The sequence below is a fragment of the Manduca sexta genome, chromosome 1 (assembly GCF_014839805.1).
Source record: "Manduca sexta isolate Smith_Timp_Sample1 chromosome 1, JHU_Msex_v1.0, whole genome shotgun sequence".
Taxonomy (NCBI): Eukaryota; Metazoa; Arthropoda; class Insecta; order Lepidoptera; family Sphingidae; genus Manduca; species Manduca sexta.
The window spans coordinates 3,977,019-3,998,659 of record NC_051115.1 but is presented as its reverse complement, the minus strand read 5'-3'; the positions used below and the strand labels follow the sequence as shown (position 1 = coordinate 3,998,659).

At 37.5% G+C, this 21,641-nt stretch overlaps 1 protein-coding gene across 6 annotated transcripts in view; it reads left to right on the top strand.

Moving 5' to 3' along the window:
• LOC115451040 overlaps positions 1–21,641 on the top strand; it is a 39,898-nt gene that overhangs the window by 12,802 nt on the left and 5,455 nt on the right. For 3 of the 6 annotated variants that reach the window (XM_037444461.1, XM_037444498.1, XM_037444428.1), the window contains exons 2-3: positions 13,764–13,781; positions 18,715–18,823. In XM_037444461.1, coding sequence (XP_037300358.1) covers positions 13,779–13,781; positions 18,715–18,823 — 112 coding nt within the window. In that variant the 5' untranslated portion in view covers positions 13,764–13,778. Of the gene's footprint in view, positions 1–13,763; positions 13,784–18,714; positions 18,824–21,641 lie in introns of those variants that run through there. The other 3 variants (XR_005113278.1, XR_005113281.1, XR_005113284.1) reach the window with 2 other exon arrangements.

Here is a 21,641-nt window from a genome sequence, read left to right as displayed (position 1 = left end):
CGCTGGGCTTCACCGCTTGGTATCATGCGTGACCTTAATCCTGATTTACAGAAGAAGTTTGTTTATTAATCCAAACTTCGCTTTACGAGAACAATTTGCGAACCCGCGGAACTCAAGTAAGGTAGAGGGGAAGATTACTGAACACTTTATAAAATTCTATTTCTTATTTTCAATATGTTGTATATTAAAGCAAAGGCGGTGATAGCATAGTTGGTTGTGGAACGGACTGCCGAGACGAATGTCCGCAGGTTCAAAACCCAAACACACCTCTGACTTTTATAAAGTTATGAGTGTATTTGTGAATTATCGCTTGCTTTAACGGTGAAGTAAGACATCGTGAGGAAACATGCATACCTGAGAAATTCTCCATATAATTTCGAAGGTATGTGAAGTCTACCAATCCGCACTAGGCCAGCGTGGTGGAGTAAAGCCTAATCCCTCTCAGTAGTAGAGGAGGCCCGTGCAGCAGTGGGACAGTATATAATACAGGGCTGATATTATATATAAATTAATTTATTGCGAGTATGAAAATAACTGGTTGGTCTCTCATATGTGAGTCCGCCTGGGTAGGTACCACCTCAATGTTTGTCTCTGCTGCCAAGCAGCAGTGTGTAGTCACTGTTCCGGTTTGAAGGACATTGTAGCCAGTGTAACTACTGGACATAATTAACATCTCATGTCTCAGACGAGCGCAGTGGAATACCAAACACTTCGTAATTCAAGGTGTCGGTGTTTCTACTGTTTAAGTCTTAAACATCGACTTAGATCATATATCTTACGTAGTTATTTCAAGACAAAATTATCTTTAAGTTTTTGCGAGAAAAAGCTCACACTAAAGCTCCGCAGCTTTTAAGCTGAACAGGATGTTAGTTTCTCTAACGGCACGCGTATCAGCGAGTGTAGACAGAAAGCATCCTGGCAAACACATTACATTTATACTACGCACTCTTAATAAGATAATGACCTATTTCAAAATTGTTCATTTGTGGCAGTCGTCGGAAAACTAATTTTGGTTTATATAATAATAATATCAGTTCTGTATTATATACTGTCCCACTGCTGAGCACGGGCCTCCTCTACTATTGAGAGGGATTAGGCCTTAGTCCACCACGCTGGTCCAGTGCGGGTTAGTAGACTTCACACACCTTCGAAAATTCCTATAGAGGACTTCTCAGGTATGCAGGTTTCCTCACGATGTTTTCCTTCACCGTTAAAGCGAACGATAAATTCACAAAGAATACACACATGATTTTAGAAAAGTCAGAGGTGTGTGCCCTTGGGATTTGGACCTGCGGACATTTGTCTTGGCAGTCCGTTTCACAACCAACTAGGCTATCGCCGCTTGATGATGATGATGATGTGTAATATATAGCTATTAGAACTCGCTAATCTCAGGAAATACTAAACCGATTTTGATTTTGTTTATTAATAGACAGCTACATTGTTCTTGAGTGTTATGGGTTGTTTTAATCCCGGGAAAATATTTATCCCTTTTTCACGCGGGTGGAGACGGAGGGAAAGACTAGTAATAGTATACAAATCATACATACAATTGATATATATGTACTACGTACTAGATCTGGCGTTCCGAACTGTGTTCAAATGAATTGAACTGCAATCCATTCAAACTGACTATAGTATGGTCAATATTGACAGCTTGTGGTTGTACGGAGTGGCGCTCATGATATAAGAACTCAAGTCTAAGTGTAAACCTGGATGTGAATAAAATATATTAGTCAAATAAGTAAAATTATTTGTTGTTCAAGTGAATAAATAGGTTATAACAGTGACGGATTTATATTTTGTATTAGTGTAGGCCACTTTATTTCCGCCGCCCCATGTAGATAGGTTTATATATATATATATGTATGTATGTATGTTTCTAAAATACTTAATAATACTTAATAATTTTCCATATGTTTGTATTATTGAAGACACTAAAGTTAAATAAACGAATGATTAATTAAATCGAGTGAGCGTCCTCTGAAATCTGCCGGCTAAGAGGCTGCAGCCCATAGGCCGTGCCCTTCACTGCCTATTTACAAATTCAGGACTGGTTATAACAGTGACGTTTTGGTCGCCATTTTAGTTCAGATTTTGAATAGTTTATGTACGTTCGTGTCTGTAGAATATACGTCAATGCCTACAGCTACGCCACTGAGATCTTTATAATATTAGATAAGAACTTAGGATACGAACCCAAGACCACCGTAGACACAGCCACTACACCATGCCGTTTTCTAGTCATTAGAGATCTTAACTTAACACTTTCACTATTTAGCATAAAGAACAGGTGTTTCAAAATACATTAACATACGGGGCCTTAAAACGCACCGAGCCCCTCTGCCTTCAGCAAAATGGCGTGGTAACCCACTGATAATATTATGTAAATATTAATTACATTTCTTTTTTTATTGCTTTGAATGACGAGCTTGCCGTCCGCCTGATAAGCGATACGATCCATAAAGAGTAGATCCAACACCTTGAATTACAAAGTGTTTGGTATTTTACTGCGCTCGCCATCCTGAGACATGCCAATATAATAATAATATAATAATATCAGCCCTGTATTAGATACTGTCCCACTGCTGGGCACGGGCTTCACCTACTACTGAGTGATTAGGCCTTAGTCCACCACACTGTAGTGCGGATTGGTAGACTTCACACATCCTCAAAATTCCTATAGAAAACTTCTCAAGTATGCAGGTTTCCTCACGATGTTTTCCTCCACCACTCAACGATAAATTCACAAAGAATACACACATGATTTTAGAAAACCAGAGTTGTGTGCCCTTGGCTCTTGAACCTGCGGACATTCGTCTCGGCAGTCCGTTCCACACCCAACTAGGCTATCGCCGCTTTTTGGACTAGCCAATACAAACCCAGAAATCTACAAACATTACAAACCTACTAATAAAAAGTCCTTTTTATAATATTAGTATAGAGAGATATAATAACAAAAAATTTAACCGCCTTCAAAAACCACTAAAACCTAAAAATAATTTAACATTACCTATATTCTGGTTACAAATTTTGGAGTCGGTGCCTAATAAAAATTAAACATTATTCATTAAATTGCTAGTTAAGCTAGATAAATACATGAACAAATGTAGGAAATTAGTCTCCGACTCCAAAATTTGTAACCAGAATATAGGTAATGTTAAATTATTTTTTGGTTTTAGTGGTTTTCGAAGGCGGTAAAATTTTTTGTTAATTTTTTTTTAATTTTTGTTTTTTTTCGTCTTAGTAAAAATCTATATATGTTGAAGACATTTTAAGAGTTTTCTAATGTACCTCCGAACTCAAGAGTCCAACATTTATATGGGACTACACTGGAAGCACCAGCTTTCAAATAAAAATAATCAAAATCGATGCACCTAGTCAAAAGTTCTGAGGTAAAGTACTTATACATTGAGAGCATCATAGTTGACATCATTTTAAGAAGTTTTTGATGCATTTTTTGCAGTCGGTTAAAATTTAATACAATGAATTGCACCGGATCTGTGGAAATACCATTGTTTGTAGTTCCCATAGCAATACCCTTGTACACCATTGTGTTCCAAGGCAAGTCTCTGACCGACACCTGGAAGCCAGGTCTTGCAATCTCCTACAATGCTCTCAATGCGTTCCAGTACGCTATTTTTGGAGATTCGTGATTGTTTGGGTGTTCAACGTCCCCAATATATCCAGCAATGTATTAAAATAAAACTTACATATCGGTGAGAAAGACATTTATTTCCTTGAATTTGAAAACTTAAGTATATTGGTAAGCGAATCTTGACATCGCCATTAAATTATTTATAGTTTTTTATACAACACCATCTATTGGCATATTTATGACAATATTTATTTATAATTAAAATTAATATATTGGGAAACAAATGAAATTTAATTTTCCATAATAAAACCTCTGTGGTCCATAGTTCCCATTGATAGGTGCATCGTGCACCATACACCCCCCTCCAAGTCAGAGAAGTGCCTCTAGGATTTGAACCTGCAGACATTCATTTCTACAGTCCACTCTCAAGGTTATCATCACTTTTATGAGTATGTGGATCAAACAAGCGCGTGCAGTAATAAAAACATCAGCCCTATATAATATCAGCCCTGTATTATATACTGTCCCACTGCTGCACGGCCCTCTACCACTGAGAGGGAATAGGCCTTAGTCCACCACGCTATAGGATTGGTAGACTTCACACACCCTCGAAATTCCTATAGAGAACTTCTCAGGTTTCTTCACGACGATGTTTTCCTTCACCGTTAAAGCAAACGATAATTCACAAATACACACATATGTTTAGAAAAGTCAGGGGTGTGTTTGAGATTTGAACCTGCGGACATTCGTCTTGGCAGTCCGTGCCACATCCAACTAGGCTATCGCCGCTTTTTAGCCCTACTTTCAGTTTAAAACTAGTGCCATACATGCCACACATCCGGCACCGAACCTGCTCATTACGCAATGACTTCGCTTTCAAATATACTTTCTACAAATGTTGGATAACATCGCAGCCGCAAAATGTATTACCTTTTCAAAGATGTTTTAAAATTACTTTGGAATTTGCTGAACGATGCGATTGTCTCGTTGGCTTAGTTGTATTGTGGTACTACACCGCTGTGAGGTCCTGGGTTCGGAGCTGATGTGGACAACATAATGATATTGGTGTTTTTTGCTATCCGCTTGGTTTTTTTTATTGCTGTGTATGACGAGACGAGCTTGCCGTTCGCCTGATAGTAAGCGATACGATCCATAAACAGTACAAACACCAACACCTTGAATTACATAGTATAGTTCGGTATTCCACTGCGCTCGCCATACTTAGAATTGAAATGTTAAGTCTTATGTGCAGTAGTTACACTGGTTACAATGTTCAAATCGGAACACAACAGTGACTACACACTGTTTGGCAGAAATAGACATTGCGGTGGCACCTACCCAGGCGGACTCTCGGATATGAGAGACCTACCACCAGTAGTTTAGTTGTATTGCGGTACTACACCACTCTGAAGTCTGGGGTTCGAATACCGAGTTGGAAAAAGTGATATTGGTGTTTTCTCTATCAGCTTGGAGTCTAGGCTGTCAGATATGGCGATCGGCTTACCTATTATATTATGGCATATGATGAAAAGTGAGCTTTAGTTGTATCTCTGCTTACCCCAGGAATAAAGGTGTGATGAGTCATATTATACTCTGAATTATTTCTATTGTGAAATGAAATCCTTAACTGAAAAACAGTCATAAAGAGACTTATATTTATATAAAAGTACGAGATCCTTAAAACTAGAATTTCCAGGTACCCAAACTAGGCAAAGCCTGTATCTTGAGCTACCAGCGACAGAGTTAACAGACGAAATAAAATAAAGGTAACAGACTCCTAAAACAATGTACGAACTCATGCATAAAATAAAATTGTAATTACTAAGTGGACACAGAATTTTAAATCAGTTGCTAAATAGTATTACACTTACTAATGACGAGCCGCTATGCAATGTAATCAAAAGCTTTAGTTTTAATGTTGTAGGCAGTCGTATTACCATCAGGCGAGGTATTAGCTCGTCTCGTCATCCGGTCGTAGCAAGGCCTTTGACATGAGAACGGCAAAGTGACTTTCTGCACCTGATGGTAAGTGAAATGGGCTCCAATAGTGACTGACGAGAGATGATTACCCCTCAGTCGATATAATTATGCTGGCCTTTTCGAACCGGAATAGCGGCGATAGCCTAGTAATAGCGGCGATAACCTAGTTGGGTGTGAAACGGACTGCCAAGACGAATGTCCGCAGGTTCAAATCATGTGTGTATTCTTTGTGAATTTATCGTTCGCTTGAACGGTGAAGGAAAACATCGTGAGGAAACCTGCACATCTGTGAAGTTCTCTATAGGAATTTCGAAGGTGTGTGAAGTCTACCCGCAATACAGCGTGGTGGACTAAGGCCTAATCCCTCTCAGTAGTAGAGGAGGCCCGTGCTCAGCAGTGGAACAATATATAATATAGGGCTGATATTATTATTATTACTTCGAATCGGATATGACCCCTCAACAGTCGACACAGTTATGCCTGTTGGAACCTGATATGACTGATCCCGGAACGCTTACGTGCGCCACTATGGGTTTTAACACCTTGTACGGTCGCTATCCGGACGGATTTAAAAATCAGCGAAAGATTTTCGGTACAAACTAAAGAATCTTCACAGTCCATCGACAATGACATTGAAATTATAGTTATTAGAGCGTTTGATTTGAAAAGTAGACACGCGATGTTTTTGTTGGTCATGCAACTTAAACATGCATGGTTTATAGTGACGAAGCGTCCATACGACCAAGGTCGTCGCCAAGGAGGCAGGGGCAGCTACCACCCCCTCCCCTAGAAATTCAAAAAAGTTGACAAATTTAAAGCAATTTTTATGAAATTTGTCTCCTTTCTATCCCAGAAAACTTCACTTAAGCAAAGCAGTGAGCAAAATCTAGTAAATACCCATAAGAATTTGATCCACATTTATAACTAAAGACAATAATAGTAGTATCATGCTTATTACATGCTATACACGTATAAGTCAAGGACATCGGATTACATAAACATACGTGCTGAGAATAATTGGAACATTTCGATAATACGTACGAGAGGTGAATACATTCTTTTGTCTCGGCTTAGTTGTAGTGTACGAGTACTGAGCTGATGTCCTGCGTTCGAATTCCGGGCCAAAAATAATTGTGGCTTTTTTCTTTCTTTTTTTTTGCCCTAGTAAGCAAACGAGCAAGCGGTCTACCTCATTGTAATCAGCATCCGTCCATGGACTTTGCAATGCCAGAAGCACAGCAAGCCGTTGCCTACCTGGAAGTAAGCACTTTTTAATGAAAAATCTTGCGAAAGGGGAAAAATTTACACCTTTGCGAGCTTCTGTTGCGTGCGCTGCGTAAAAGTAAAGTTTGTAGTTCAATTCAGTTAAACACAGTGAATTTTCGGAACGCCAGATCTAGTACGTAGTACATACATACATATATATCGATGGTTGTATCATTCACAGAAACATAAGAAACTAGCTGACCCGACAGACGTTGTCCTGTCTTAACTATGTATGCACGCGCGCATTCTGTCGATCGCTGACAGTCATTTCAAACCACTGACAGTTATATAAAATTAATATTGTCGTTAAGTTTTCTTAAATTTTCTAATTTTCCGCGCAATTTTTTAAATTTTTTTCTTTCATAAGAACCTTCTCCTGACAATAACAAACAACAAAAAAAAATATTGAAATCGGTCCAGCCGTTCACGCGTGATGGCGTGACCAAGGGAAATAGGGATTCATTTTTATATATAATATAGATTATAAAGCAGAAATAAATTAATTATACCAGCACGCGGGTAGATAAAGCTTACATACAAAAAGATGTTATATAAATACTTCCGTTACTTTTATTAGCTGGTAGTAAAGAGAAGGTGACGTAACTTTTATCTGAGAGTAAATCAATAAATATTAACATGGAAGCGTAGAAAGGTCGGTGAAAGCATTGATGCCACAGAGTATTTGCGACGGTGGATTTTTGCCTACGCGCAGGCAGATCTTTGTATATTTATTTAATAGTTCTAGGCATAATTGTGTCGACTATCGAATCATCTCTCGTCAGACGATACTATTAGACCTACACTTACCATCAGATGCGAAAGGGCCAGTTTGCGGTGCCTGTATAAAACAATCTTATTTCTAAACTAGCTTCCGCTCGCAGCTTCGCCCGCGTGGATTTCGGATTTCAAAAATGGAGCCGGTCGCGAACGTTCGAGAATGTTCGTTTTACGAAGCTACTCGCTAGGTGATTCGCTAGCCTCTAGGTGCCAAGCAAGCCGCCTGCCTGTGCGTTCGCGACCTTATATATATACAAAAATAATCCTTATAGCATGATTCAGTATTCACGCATGATGGCTTATTATTAGCGTATTTCATGTATAACTTTGGTGTTTCTATACCGATTTCTATGATTCTTTTTTATGGAATATTTAATAATATTAACTTTTATAATTAGGGATGACTGAGAGTGTTATAAACGTAAGAGTAGACAATAAAATGAGAATGCTTCGAACTGCTAAGCTATCGGGAGTTACACGTGTTATTGTGAGTCAACCATAAAAGATAGACATATGCTGTGGTGGGTTATTTTTTACATAATTTTAAGGAAAACATTTCCGTCATACATGATTTCTGTGTAGCTTTAATCATTAAGCTTGCACACGCGACGGAAGCTTAAAAAATGGACTAACTTCTCCCATTTTCTCAACATTTCCCTTCACTGCTCTGCTCCTATTAATTGTAGCGTGATGAAAAGTATACTATAACCAGCACAGGAGTATGACAAATAATTGTACCAAGTTTCGTTAAAATCCGTCGAGTAGTTTTTGTTTCTATAACGGTTATACAGACAGACAGACAGACAGACAGACAGACAGACAAAAATTTTACTAATTGCATTTTTGGCATCAGTATCGATCCCTAATGACCCCCTGATAGTTATTTTGGAAATATATTTCATGTACAGAATTGACCTCTCTACAGATTTATTATAAGTATAGATAGATTTCTAAATAATTCGAAAGTTTGTGAAAATGTTTTGTTGTTAGTAAATGCAGAAACTGGATGAAATTTGGCACACTAGCAGACCATGTCCTGGGTTAATATAAGCTACTTTTATCCCAGTAATTTGCATTTATGGGAAATAATAGTTTTTTTAATTGTTGCCGCTAGCGTTAGATCGCAACAGTGAGTTAGGGATATAGTGGGAAAGTTTTTCACGTGTGGAGCCAACCATTGCAGCTGGCAAGACTAAAGACTACGTTTAGGGACGTTACCACGGTAAACCCCTGCCTGTCGTAAGAGGCGACTTATAGGGGCCACGAAGGGGGTCGTCGGCGGGCAGCAGGGGGCTGTCCGCCCTAGTGCATTTTTGTGCATTTCTTGCACATTTTTCGGTTGACCCCCGGGATGGACGGCAGTGTGGCGTTGACCCCATGCTGCCGTTGACGCTGAGAGCGTCCTTCGGTGCGAGGGGGCTTAGGCGCCCCCCCACATTTAGGAGACGGGCCGCAAGGCGGCACCGCGCAGGGGCGGCCGCGGACGAAGACTCGGACCTGCTGTCTCGGGGAAGCCCGCAGTCGTCCCTTATGCGCCGAAGAGGGTCAACGCGGAGTTTTAGTTGGTAGGCCGTTGCGTAGGGACTTAGGTTAGGTTCATTGGTTAGGGACTCGGCCGACCGCCGCCCGAGGGTCCCGGGCTGCTTCAATTGTCGGGTCGTAAGGCAACGGTTACCCCAACAAAACCGCTCAGTCAACCCCCGCGAAAACAAAAAAAAAAAAAAAAAAAAAAAAACGTCCGTAGAATCTACACTTATGTAATATGGTTTGTAGATAGTTCTCTTTATAGCGTGTGAATTATATTAAGTATTTTTTATTCAAATCGCGCGGGAATTTAAATATGCTTTATCATAAAACCTCTGTGGTGGAATATTCCGCTTATAGCAATGTTTTTAGTGAAGTTTTTGTAATTTATTTTTAGATAGGTGTACGCATAACCTCTTGCAACCCCCTCCTGAGGCACATTTCGCGGGCAAAAACGCTGTATCGTTACTATCACGTGCGGGATGAATGGAATGGTTATGTTGGTTTCACCGGTCTTACGGCCCAATGTACGGGAGTATAACATCCGAGCGAGCATTGGACCGAGTCCCTAACCCCTGTATAGGTACACACCGGCATACCAACCAAACTTGCGGTGGCCTTCTTCGGCGCATACGCACTTTTTGTTGCACTAAGATAGCTGCTCAGAACCCTAATGGAGCCAACATCTCGTCTATATATAAAAATGAATCCCTATTTCCCGTGGTCATGCCATCACGCGTGAACGGCTGAACCGATTTCACTAATTTTTGTTGTGTTTTTTATTGTCAGGAGAAGATTCTTATGAAAGAAAAAATCCAAACAATTGCGCGGAAAATTTGAAAATATAAGAAAACTTAACGACAATATTAATTTTATATAACTGTCAATTGTTTGAAATACCTGTCAGCGATTGACAGAATTCGCGCTACAAATTCATAGTTAAGACGGGACAACGTCTGTCGGGTCAGCTAGTATTCCTATTAATCTCAAGGTGTGTCGCGCGTCGCCTCTGCATTGTAATAGTCTATGTTCCCACCTGTTTTACAACTTTGCTTTCGTGTTGAGAAAGCGAGATGAGTCGTCCGGCCGCTTTTCAATGTCAACGAACCTCACACGTGGAACGAATGGGTCGGCTATCATTCACTCGCGAGTAAGTGAAGTGAGTGAATGAATGAACTTTAGTCTTTCGACTTATTTTTTAATCAACTTCAAAAAAGGAAGTCGTCAGTTTTTTGTATTTAATTTTTGTTACCTCAGATTTCAGTTATTTATTAACTGATTGGAATGATTTTTTTATTTGAAAATATATGGTTTCAGATTGGTCGAATATTCTTTCAGATTAATCAATCAATTCAGTAGTTTGGTTGAAACTAAAGTAACTGAAATAAGTATGTTATATCATTCAAGTAAACAAAATTGCGAATTTTGCTTTCCTGTGACTTTTACATAATGAGTGTTCGGAACGCCAAATCTAGTACGTAGTACATATATTAGTCCATTGAAAAGTTACATTTGGGGTTGCGTTTTTTAGAGGACCCAATTTTATTTTTTTGAAGTGTAGGGGGCTTCGTCTGTGCCAAAGCGATTCAGGATCCAAGTAATTCGCGTACAAGCCGACAACCGCGGGTTTGTGTTGTACGTAATGAGAGTACAAAAAAAAGTGTTATGAACCTTATAAACACACGTTCTGATGACGTTGCAATGGACATTGCTTAACATTGAATTTCTTAACATTTTCGCTTATAACTTTTTTATTTATAGTTCTACGATAAAAAAGTTACTGGACCAAAGTTGTAGAGAATTTAATTTGCAACAAAAAATGTTTATACATTTTTTTGTCAGATAAATAGTTTAAGAGATACATCGTAAAAACCATTTCAACCCCTATTTCCAAGATGGCGGCCGTGGGACAAGGGTGGCGACCCCACAAACTTGGTTTTAGCTTTACACTGACCCCCCCTACACTTCAAAAAAATAAAATTGCGTCCTCTAAAAAACGCAAGGTAAGGCCTAAAAAATGTAACATTTCAATGGACTATATATCGATGCCACGCAGGCAGACGGTATTTTCTTGTTACAAATCCGTAACGCACTTGATCAGTGCTTGGCACAATGTTCCTTGATGACAATTACTTTGAAATATATAACATTCATGTAAGTTAAACGGACTGACGAGACGAATGTCCGCAGGTTCAAATCCCAAACACACCTCTGACTTTTCTAAAGTGTGTATTCTTCGTGAATTATCGTTTGCTTTAACGGTAACGGAAAACATCGTGAGGAAACCTCTATAGGAATTTTGAGGGTGTGTGAAGTCTACCCGCACTACAGCGTGGTGGACTAAGGCCTAATCCCTGTTAGTAGAGCCCCGTGCAGAAGTGGGATGGTATAGTACACGGCTGATATTATTATTATGTAGATTTATTAATTAGTGAAACTTATTAATAATATTCTTATCATCGAACACACTTCGTTTCGCGCCTAAATCAAACAGCACCCAAATTATAGGCGTATGCTTTTTCTATTATATTATGGCTTCCGGCGATATTTATCGGTGATTTTGCCAATGTCGAGTAATAACTTATAAAACATAAGAAACTAAAAAATCAGATCGCCATTTTGACGATTAAAATAAAATAAATATAAATTGCTTTATTCATCACGGAGGCGAACATAGTTGCACTTATGATAAGTCAAGGTACATGAGAATATTTAATTATTACTTAAATAAAGCCGCTTATATAACTAAAGACAATTTATATCCTACTAATATTATAAATGCGAAAGTTTGTGAGGATGTATGTATGTTTGTTCCTCTTTCACGAAAAAACTACTGAACGGATTTGGATGAAACTTTACAGTGATATCGGTTATACATCAGAGTAACACATAGGCTACAATTTATAATGATTTTGTGTAATTTGGTCATAATATAACGATATTTATGAAGTAAGTCAGAAAAAAATTATCCTGGAAATCTCCTTCACGTGCGAAGCCGCGTGCAATACTAATTAGATGTAAAACAGATTTTCTTTAACATCTCAAGCGGATCCTTGTGACTTTTAAAGTGCACAGTTCCCGCCTTTTTGAACAACGCCCTGACTTTGACATTTCGTCTCGTTCCGATGCTAATTAAAACAACGTTGGCATGTTGAACTTTCGCACTGTCCGTCCTTGTCTAGCCGCGTATGAGTGAAAGAGACGGACCCGCGGCATTCTCCAAGTGAAAGTAACGAAAGTTGATGTATTAAGCGACATTTTAATGTTTGCAATGACCTTATATTTCATGTATAATCAAATGTGTAGTAATTTTGTTGGAAGTTTCTAATCAGTTCTTATATAATTTAAACGATTTCTAAGAAACACTTCAGCAATGTTGTCCAATGCGTCGATATATATTATGTACTACGTAATAGATTTGGCGTTCCGAACACTCACTGTGTTCAACTGAATTGAACTGCAATACATTCAAACTAAGTTTAGTATGGTCAATATTGACAGCCTGTGGTTGTGTATGGAGTGGCGCTCATGATATAAGAACTCGAGTCTAAGTGTAAACATGGATGTGAATAAAAAATATTAGTCAAATAAGCAAAATATTTGTTGTTCAAGTGAATAAATAGGTTATAACAGTGACGTTTTGGTCGCCATTTTAGTTCAGATTTTGAACAAATAGTTTATACGGACGTTCGTGTCTACAGAATATACGTCAATGGTCTAATGGTATTTTAAATGAAATTAAATAATTTATTTGAACCTGAGTTCCGTCGCCATAACAGATATAAAAATCGACAATAACAATAACAATTAAGTTAATATAAGAGTTAATGTTATAAATAAACCCCCTTATTCATAGACTTTTTATCTAAGGACGGAGTATTGCTGTGATAACAAGTCTGTTTCTCTGCTTTGTTTATCTGACAGCCAACTAGATTCAAGTTGTATCTCAATATTAACCAATCACAACGGCCCTATGTCTACGCACTGCGAAGGCTGCCATGCCGTTAGCACTGAGAAACAGACTTGTTATCACAGCAATGCTCCGTCCCTAGATAAATAACGTCTATGAATAAGGGCGAAAGTCTGTATTAATAAACCAGTTCTCAGTTAATCCAAGGGCTTTATAATTTTACACTTTTTAAAAAGACTTTCTCCCCATCTCCGGTTATAACTCCTGTAAAATGTTATATTTACATTCCTTCAATGTGAACTCTACCACCAGTTCGCGTAGTTCTCACCAGAGAACGGGCAAGAAACTGGTGTTGCTCTTTTCAAAATTAGTTTAAGGTATTAATTACGTACTGTACAAAGAAAAACATTATTTTTTATTGTTTAGATCAGTTCATTCATACGCTCGCAATATAGGTAATAAATGAATTTAAAATTTTCACACGAGTGTTCAACCTTCTCAATATGATAAACAAAACTCAACAGTCAAAAACCGTTATATGCGTTATATTATAGTCACAACTAATATGTATTTTGAAATGTTATTTGTTAATTGAACAGTGACGAACTTAAGATTTTTTTTTATTATTTTGTAATCTTGCTTGTTACAAATAAATATTTTCTTACATTCTATAAAAACATATTTTTAATTGTTATTTCTTTGTTACAGTTACTTCGATGGAGGATGGTAATTATATAGTTTTATTTACGACAGAGGAACTAACCGTGAAATGTAAAAGACAATAAAAATATGTAGTATCAGCTCTGTAATATATACTGTCCCACTGTTGGGCCTCTTCTACTACTGAGAGGGATTAGGCCTTAGTCCACCACGCTGTAATACGGGCAGACTTCACACACCCTCAAAATTCCTTTAGAGAATAGGTGTCCTCACAATGTTTTCCTTTACCGTTGAAGTAAGCGATAATTCACAAAGAATACACATCATGTCAGAAAAGTCAGAGGTGCTTTTGGGTTTTGAAACTGCGGACATTCGTCTCGGCAGTCCGTTCCACAACCAATTAGGCTATCGCCGCTTCCTTCATCGTGAAATGTACATTACTGGGCGAAGCCGCAAGCAAAAGCTAGTTTGTAATAAGTATACATGAGAAAAAATCTTAGTGTAAATTATAAGTAGGAAATAGGAAGTCAGAATTAAGTTCCTAAAGCAATTTCAAACGACTTCCAAGTCACTGTCACAAGTAAACGAAATGCTCGACTTTTACAAATATAAACATGGAAGTAAAAGGCCTTAATCACCTTTCTAATATATATAGCGTTATAATTTACATATATAATAACATAGCAACTGTTAAACGAACAGATGTTTTTATACTAACACAAACAGACCCCACTGCACCTGATGATAAGAGAGATCTGATAGAATGTCGACTGACGAGAGATGTACTCCTCGACATTCGACACCTATGACTTATTAAAACTTATGTGTGTTTGTGAATTATCGCTTGCTTTAATGATGAAAACATCGCGAGGATACCTGAGAAGTTCTCTATAGGGATGAGAGTGTGAAGTCTACCCGCACTACAGCGTGGTGGACTAACGTCTAATTCTTCTCAGTAAAGGCCTGTGTTGCAGAATGAATCCCTCATAGTCGAATGACTACGGCGGCCAATCTCAACGGAGATCAGACAGGAGATATTATAGTGCACGAGTGTGTGCAATACACAAGCACTGTTCCTTCTCATAGTCCGGTGAGACGACATGACCGGAGAGAGATCAGACCAACGGCTTTACGTGCTTATATATTACTATTATAGCACGGGTTAATTGCCTCAGTGGCGTAGTTGTAATTATACACGGAACAAGTACGACTACCGCGCTAAGGTCCTGGGTTCGAATCGAAGGTCGGGCCAAAATAATTGTGACTGGGTTTTTCCATCTTAAAAATTACTCAGTCGCATCTCGGAGCCAGGAAGTTGGCGGTGTGATACCCCCGTGCCTCGGAAAGCACGTAAAGCCGTTGATCTTGCGCCTGATCTCTCTCCGGTCATGTCGGATTGCTGTCTCACCGAACTATGAGAGTGAAGAAACAGAGAGTGCTTGTGTATTGCGCACACATTTGTGCACTAATATATCTCCCGCGTGGCTGATCTCCGTTGAGATTGGCCGCCGTGGTCGAAATTCGGCTAGGAGGGATTCATTCATTCATACATTCATTATAGCACCAGTTACAATACTTAAAAGTGTAAATAACTAGTCCGAACCGGTTCCGATGGCGTCGGGAACTAGTTAAGTCAGTTCCTGAACAAGAAACTACTTCCTTCGCTAAGATCGTGTGAATTTTACACAATTAAATTGGTGGAAAAACTGACAGCACAATTAGTAGCGATGTATCAATAGATGTAGATGTTCTCGATAATTTTAAAAGTATCGATAAGTTACAAAGTACCTTGTATGTGAATTCAGGACGTGATCCAATCAGTAGTGCTAGATTTATACTTCCCTTAAGATCCTCTTGCTAGGAAAACGGTATTTTTACAAGCTATGTACCGTTTTTTATTGCTTTGAATGATTAGACGATCTGGCCGTTCGCCTGATGGTAAGCGATACGATCCATAAACAGTAGAAACACCATCACCTTAACTTACAAAGTGTTTAGTATTCCACTGCGCTCGTCTGAGGCATGAGATGTTAAGTCTTATTGTGTTCAGTTGTTACACTGGCTACAATATCTTTCGAATTGGAACAATAATGACTACACACTGCTTGGTGGCAGTAATAGAGATTGCGGTACCTACACAGGTGAATCCTCACATCCGAGAGAATAGATACTTATCTACTTGCAAATAACAATAATAAGTTATTTGCGCTTTAGACGTAAAATAAAAAAGTGTAAGTTTCTAACAAAATAAATATTAATAAAAAGTAATTTTAATTTTACGCGCCCTAGTGCCACTACTACTACTCTAAGAGAATTTTTCGCAGCAACATCATACTTTCAGTCAGTAATTCACTCACGCACGCCATAATCGCATTAAACTACAAAATGAAAAAAAATATCAGAAAACTAAAACCAAGATTTTTGGTAAAAACATTAGTTATTATTGGATGATTTTTGGCGCAATGTCAGCAGAGGTGAAGACGAGTATGTGGTTTCATTTAGTAACTATTTATAGAAACACATATGATACCACTAATTTGTTATATATAATCGATATAATATTTTCAATCAATAGTCCCCTCACTATTGAACTAGTTCTTGAGTGATTGGGAACGAGCGTGTGAACGGCGAGAGTGATGCCCCACCGACACGGTCGTTGATTTAGCAAGAGGTTAAACTACACGAAAAACTTTACATAGATTAACTGTAGGCATCCACGTATATTCTATAGACACGAACGTCCATATAAACTATTTGTTCAAAATATGAACAAAATGGCGACCAAAACGTTACTTATAACCTATTTATTCACTTGAACAACAAATAATTTTACTTAATGACTAATATTTTTTATTCAAATCCAGGTTTACATTTAGACTCGAGTTCTTATATCATGAGCGCCACTCTTCAAGCTTTCAATATTAATCATACTAAAGTCAGTTTGAATAGATGACAGTTTAATTCAGTTGAGCGTTTATGGTATACCTATACCTCAGACCTATACAGTACATGATAAAGAGAATAAAAAAATACAATTCTTTTTTTATTGTTGTTTAGAGCAGTTAATTTTTATGCACGCAAAATAAGGAATAATATAAAAACTATTAATAATTTATGACGTAAAAACCGTGATAAAATCGGCAAAATAGTGTTAAATGCTCTTTTACAGTATTCATTATATTAGCAAAAATAATTACAGAATATAATTTAAGACTTATTTGACTACATGCAACCAGAGAGAATAATAGAATAGTCGCCGCGTGACATATTTTCTCTTCTGCCAGCCTGCGCGCGTAGCCGAATACTTCCGGAAACGCCCGATGTTATCGGTTAGGATAGCGGCGCGTAGCAAAAGTTTTACTTCAATGTCTAACATAAGGAAACTCATTGGCAGTACGCCAGCTGTAGTTAATTATCTATGCTCTAAGAGCTCATGATGTTAGAAACGCAATGAATATACAACCTCATTTGTTTAATCGTATCCGGAGAGATCTAGCATTTAAAGATGTCAGTAATGATTTATTTCCTAGGCGCGTTGCTAGTAGGTTCGCGTAGAGAGGCCGAAAAGTTCATACCATATACATATATTATAATTCTCTTTGGTTCATACCATGTGATTTACCAGTTAAAAATTGCCTTCCAATGCTCCCTCGGATAAAATAAAATGCTTCATTCATCACATAGAATATAGTTGCGCTTATGATAAGTCAAGGTATATGAGAATATTTAATTATTACTTAAATAACGTCGCTTATATAACTACTTACATTTTATATTGGACATAAAATAGATGAGAATACAAAGTAAACAAAGAAGCCGGCTCGGGCTGGCAGGAAAAATGTAATAAAAAAGATGCATTTAATTCTAATAAAGATAAAGGGAGGAACGCGTGAGGAAGATAAAGGCCCTAAGCTAGCTAACCTACCAGCCTTTCACTAGCTAGCTAAGTGATGACTACCCGAAAAAAGGCAGAAAGAAACTACGGGCTCTTATTTGGAGGATGATGATATACTTCCCTATTTCGACATTGGACCCTAAGATCAGAAAAGCAAAACCGTTCCACTTACTAAGTGAAGGTGGCTAAAACGCGTTCTTGAAAAAAAATGGTGATAAATTGCCTTTAGGTAAATCAAATAAAACAATCATCTTCTCTGCTAATATTATGCGAAAAATCATCTATGAATAATTATTGTAGTCAGAGGGCCTATTCCATATAGTGGGTATATTCGTCCTTTTGTTATTACGGGTGTTGGTATCGAAGTACAGCTTTGGTAGCCGTATAGATCACTTACGGATTTTTTTTGACTAATTTGACTAAATGAACATCAAAGCTATCCTTCGTTTTTTTATTATTTTGAATGATGAGACGATCTTGTAAACAGCCATAAACACCATCCAATACCTTGAATTACAAAGCATTGTTTGGCATTCCACTGCGCTCACCATCCTGAGACATGAGATGTTAAGTCTTATTATGTCCAGTAGTTACACTGGCTACAGTGTCTTTCAAACCTACAACAGTGACTACACACTGCTGCTGTTTGAAATGACAAACTATTGTAGCTATTCATAGTATTATCGCTGCTAAAAAAACCTATAAAAGTAAACACCGAGATGGAAAGTTATCCATATGATAATCAAGGATACGACCTATCTGTATGACAAATCCTTTCTTTTTTTTATTCGTCCAATACAAAGTGACCCCACTGCAACCCATGGTGAGTGGAATGGGGACCAATAGAATCTCGACTGACGAGGGATGATTACCCCTCAGTCGACACAATTATGTTGCAACCAGATATACATAGGCTGATCCCGTAACGCGACACACGTGTGCCAATATAGCGGGTTTTATCACCTTGTGTATAGTCGCTATCTTGGCGGATACAATAATATATCCTACCACCAGCAAACCATTCAGAGGTTCCGAGTTTATTTTAAACAAACATCGAAAAATTTCCACAAACTTTTGCTGAAGTAGAATGTATTCTATTTGTAGGTGGTAGTTCTATGGTGCCTACTCCTGGCCGTGGCTGCTGAGGAGGCGCCTCCAGGACTCGTCTCCAAGGACAGCGAACAAGACCTCGTCGCAGAAGCGTCGCATACAGGTAAACAAAAAAAATGGAATGTAATATAAACCAGAAACATATTCCACTTACCATTTGACAACATTTCATTTTTTCAACATACCGAAATGTTTATATTTTATGAAACTAGATCTAAAATGATGAGACCCATATTTTTTCTTTTTTCGAAATGCAGATATTTTCATTCATGATTTTCGCTTTGAATTTTGTTTTATTCTAAAACGACGTAAGCTCCAAATGACGTCACATATACGGCTCAAAACGCAATGACCTTTGCTTTGCAGTAAAAAAAAATGAAGTGACAGTTTTTTTGTTTCTGTCTCTCTCGTTGAAAGTGACAGTTGTGACGTATCTATTGCAATGATAAAAGAAGTATAGAGGATGGGTGATATGGTCACGTGACATGCGGCACATTTAATGCATAAAATGGTGCCGACTCCGCCCCTTACAATAGTGATATGCTAGTACCGAAAATTTTGTATCGACATCGAAGAATTAAGAGAGACAAACAAGCCCCAAAAAGATCAAATACGAAAGGGGTTAGGAACTACCATAATATAAATATAACAAACCATAATGTAAACAAACAAACTGAAACTGATTTACTTATAAGTAACAATTGTTAAACAAAGCAGTACCTGTTGTGACAAACATCCAGTTGTGTTTGATCTATATTTGTATGTTGCACTATTCCTTGCTAAAAATTTAAGTTACAGATTAAGATATTTATTTAATACATGATAAATGGAATAAGACAGCGTAGCCAGCAATTATTTGGTTGGTTTTATTTTATTTTATTATTATGCTCTTTGATTGAGAAACATAACTATGGTTCAGCAAACTAAAATCAATGACCGTAAAAATGGTGGTTAAGATAATCAATTATAATAATTATTTTCAATAACAACAATATGATTATGTATCTATTTCCGTGCATGCAAAGGTTGCTCGAAACATAAGACCGCCAATTGTAAAAATATATCTTACATTTCATCTTTATGTTGTTTCTTTTATGTTTATCTATTCTTTTATGTAACAATTCTAATTTTATTCATAGCAATATATTAAAGTAATATTACTATTAGGTGAAGTATAATAATCATTACTATTTTACTTATCGGGAATATTGTTGGAAAACAGTTATCTTTACTCGCGTTAATTAAACGTGTGGTTTATGCATATCTTCTCAAAATGTAAAGAAATATGTATTTGGTGTAGGATTCCAATCACGTCGCTCAATATTCTCAATTCATTTTGCCTTGGTTTTTAATTTTTTTGGTTATCTTAAAAAATATTCTAATTTCACTTAGTTTGTCGTTCTGAATAATACAATATTGATGTGTGCTCTAACATTCTTTCAAAGACAAAAACCGTAACTGATAAACGGGCGTCTGTTAAAATATCGATATCAATAATTTCTAAACAAATCCACCCACCCATCCCTAAGCTCGTGTGTAAACAAACATAATGATTTTAATGTGTATAAATCACGCCTAAAAGGGTCCAAAGCTTAACAAACCAGATCCACATATCATTTTAATTGATAAAAACACATCCAAAAGTAAATATACAAAGATATTTGCTAATTTTCGGTAAAAACAGTTACTAACCTATGAAAAGATATTTCGGGGTCTTTCTTGCGTGAATTCGATTTGCATCCTTTCACACAACACTGAGTCATTTTCGAAACTTAACAAATACACTAATAAACACACTGAACAATTGAGAATATGATTATATTACTTTAAATTCAATATTTATGAAGATTTGTTTACATCGTCTGACACTACATGTACTTGCTGACTGGCCCGCATAAAATGGCGTTTCTGCCGCAAGGCGGTCCCAGTGTGTTCAAGTAAACGAAATAGTGCCATATGCGAAGAAAGCAATTATTTTTGTCTTTTTGTTGCGTTCCAAATAAGCTTTGAGTAAAAGAGATAGACATATATATTGACAATTCTGCGTCGATTTCCCTAACATAAATATAACTTATTCATATAGCTAACTTTTGAGGCCTGTCCTCTTTATATTTAGTCATTGATCTATTGTAATATTGACATTGACAAATGACGGTGTCTTAGTTTTTTAAAATAAATAATAAGGTGGACCAAGGAACTATTTCATTCAACCGTATATGTGACGTCATCAAGCATTTTTGGGTTTTTAATTTTTTCTCCGAAATTAAGTATTAAAAAAATATGAAATTCATAATCGAACTCAGAGTAGAAAAATTAAGAAACGGTATTTTTGTTTTAGACACGTTTACATTTTGAAATGTTGTCAATTGCGAACCATTTTTTGGTCACGCCAACGTAGACCCCCGTTAAGATTTTCGTGGACTCCCGGGGGTCCACCTGCACCCCTCTGGAAATCAATGATCTATATTATCCTATATTTTTTTCCACTGCTGGACATAGGCCTCCTCTTCTTCTTGTCAGTGACTATCCAGATCCTCGTTCCTAGCTGGAGGGCATCATACGTTTACGGAATAATGGTCTCCACTCAAGAACTTCTTTACCCTACCATCTTAAAATAATAATATCAGCCCTGTATTATATACTGTCCCACTGCTGCACGGGTCTCCTCTACTACTGAGAGGGATTAGGCCTTAGTCCACCACGCTGTAGTGCGGGCAGACTTCACACACTCTCGAAAATTCCTATAGAGAATTTCTCAGGTATGCAGGTTTCCTCACCATGTTTTGCTTCACCGTTAAAGCAAGCGATAATTCACAAAAAATACACACATATTTTTTTTAGAAAAGTCATAGGTGTTTGCCCTTGGGTTTTGAACCTACGACATTTGTTTCAGCAGTCCGTTGCACAACCAACTAAGCTAT